Source organism: Sinocyclocheilus rhinocerous, unplaced genomic scaffold, assembly GCF_001515625.1.
Source record: "Sinocyclocheilus rhinocerous isolate Xijiao unplaced genomic scaffold, SAMN03320098_v1.1 scaffold737, whole genome shotgun sequence".
Classification (NCBI taxonomy): Eukaryota; Metazoa; Chordata; class Actinopteri; order Cypriniformes; family Cyprinidae; genus Sinocyclocheilus; species Sinocyclocheilus rhinocerous.
This window is the reverse complement of record NW_015632805.1, coordinates 50988-53151: the sequence shown is the minus strand read 5'-3', so window position 1 is coordinate 53151 and position 2164 is coordinate 50988. Positions and strand designations below refer to the sequence as shown.

Here is a 2164-nt window from a genome sequence, read left to right as displayed (position 1 = left end):
GTGTGGCTAAACCCCGCCTCCGCAGAAGAAGATCAACACCTGCTTCTACATCACTGGCTGTTTAGCCCCGCCCACCGATTATACATCACTGCCTGTTTAGCCCCGCCCATCAATTCTCCATCACCACCTGTTTAGCTCCGCCCACTGATTCTACATCACTGCCTGTTTAGCTCCGCCCACCGATTCTACATCACCGCCTGTTTAGCTCCGCCCACTGATTCGCGCATGTAGTGTTTACGAGAGAGGCGAAGGCAGGTCTATGCAGAAACCAAACGATAAAGATGACTCCGAAGACAACGAGACGCTGTTCAGTGCCAAGATGTAGAAAAACAGTGTTTGTGTTTCCTTCCTTCTGACCCAGCATTAGGAAAGAGTGGATGAACTTTATTTTTAATGAAGATCCAGACCGTGTCAGTAAGAACTCAGTCCTTTGTTCACTTAATTTTACAGCGGATTCATTTACAAACAAGCCACAATTCGACGCAGGATTTTCAAAAAGATTGAAACTAAAAGACGATGCTGTGTGACTATATTGGATCTGACAGTAATGAGTAACTGTTTTCATTACGTCAATTCTCCATCACCACCTGTTTAGCTCCGCCCACTGATTCTACATCACTGCCTGTTTAGCTCCGCCCACCGATTCTACATCACCGCCTGTTTAGCTCCGCCCACTGATTCGCGCATGTAGTGTTTACGAGAGAGGCGAAGGCAGGTCTATGCAGAAACCAAACGATAAAGATGACTCCGAAGACAACGAGACGCTGTTCAGTGCCAAGATGTAGAAAAACAGTGTTTGTGTTTCCTTCCTTCTGACCCAGCATTAGGAAAGAGTGGATGAACTTTATTTTTAATGAAGATCCAGACCGTGTCAGTAAGAACTCAGTCCTTTGTTCACTTAATTTTACAGCGGATTCATTTACAAACAAGCCACAATTCGACGCAGGATTTTCAAAAAGATTGAAACTAAAAGACGATGCTGTGTGACTATATTGGATCTGACAGTAATGAGTAACTGTTTTCATTACGTGCTCACTATTGCTTTGTCTGTTAAACAGATCGTTTGATATGAGTATTTATGCATTTTTGACCTATCTATGAGCGTCCATCTGTGAGGAATATAGGCTGTCAAACATACACAACTATTAGCCAATCACAGCAGCGGGCGTTTACTTCTGAGTTTACAATCCGCTACGCCTATTCAAACAGAGCGTTCTGATGAAGGGTCATGATTTTGTATCATTTTAAATTTTTCAATATTAATATAATACATTTGTATATATATTTTATATAATACAAAATATTTTTATATATTTTATATTAAATTAGTAATATATTTTCAATATTTTATATCTGTGTGTGCATGTTGTGTGTGTGTATATATATATATATATATATATATATAAATTTGAATATTATAAAATAATTTCAAATTATACAGAAATGTTGGGAAAACGTATTATCTACAACGCGATTTAATTTTGACTAATTGTGCATCCACATTTAAATGATTTAATTATTGGCTTTTCATCAACTCACAAACCAGATTTGGGAGCCACTGATCTAGACTGAACTGTTTTATTCTGAAAGATCAAGCTGTCACTAACCTGTAGTTGTAGAACCAGTTGCTAACAGTGCTAGTGTGCAGGCCTAGCTGTGCTGCGAGTGTCTCTATGGTGTGTTGAGACGGATACGGCTCCGTCTGATACACAGCTATCAGTGCTTCTCTCTCCTGAGCGCTGAGGATGACACGCGGCCTCTTCATCGCCTCACACCGTCCCCAGCGATCACAAAACCCCTGTCCTCCCGCATCCAAACACCTCTGTGAATCACAGTCTGATCCGATCAGAGCACGCTTGAGACGAGCTGCGAAAGAACATTTAACACTAATGAGGATCGTTTAAAGGAGCAGTTCACCCAAAAATGAAAATGAGCTCATCCTCAGGCCATCCAAGATGTAGATGAGTTTGTTTCTTCATCAGATTTGGAGAAATGTATCATTGCATCAGTGTCTCAGCAATGGATGCTCTGCGGTGAATGGGTGCCGTCAGAATGAGAGTCCAAACAGCTGATCAAAACATCACAATAATCCACAAGTAATCCAGTCCATCAGTTAACATCTGGAGAAGACAAAAGCTGAAACAAATCCATCATTAAGACGTTT

The 2164-nt window shown here is 40.9% G+C and overlaps 1 protein-coding gene across 1 annotated transcript in view; it reads right to left on the bottom strand.

Moving 5' to 3' along the window:
• The window catches only part of cux2a (cut-like homeobox 2a), an 18880-nt gene that overhangs the window by 2530 nt on the left and 14186 nt on the right, over nt 1–2164 (bottom strand). The window contains exon 11 of the mRNA XM_016556189.1: nt 1608–1866. Coding sequence (XP_016411675.1) covers nt 1608–1866 — 259 coding nt within the window. The remainder of the gene's footprint in view (nt 1–1607; nt 1867–2164) is intronic.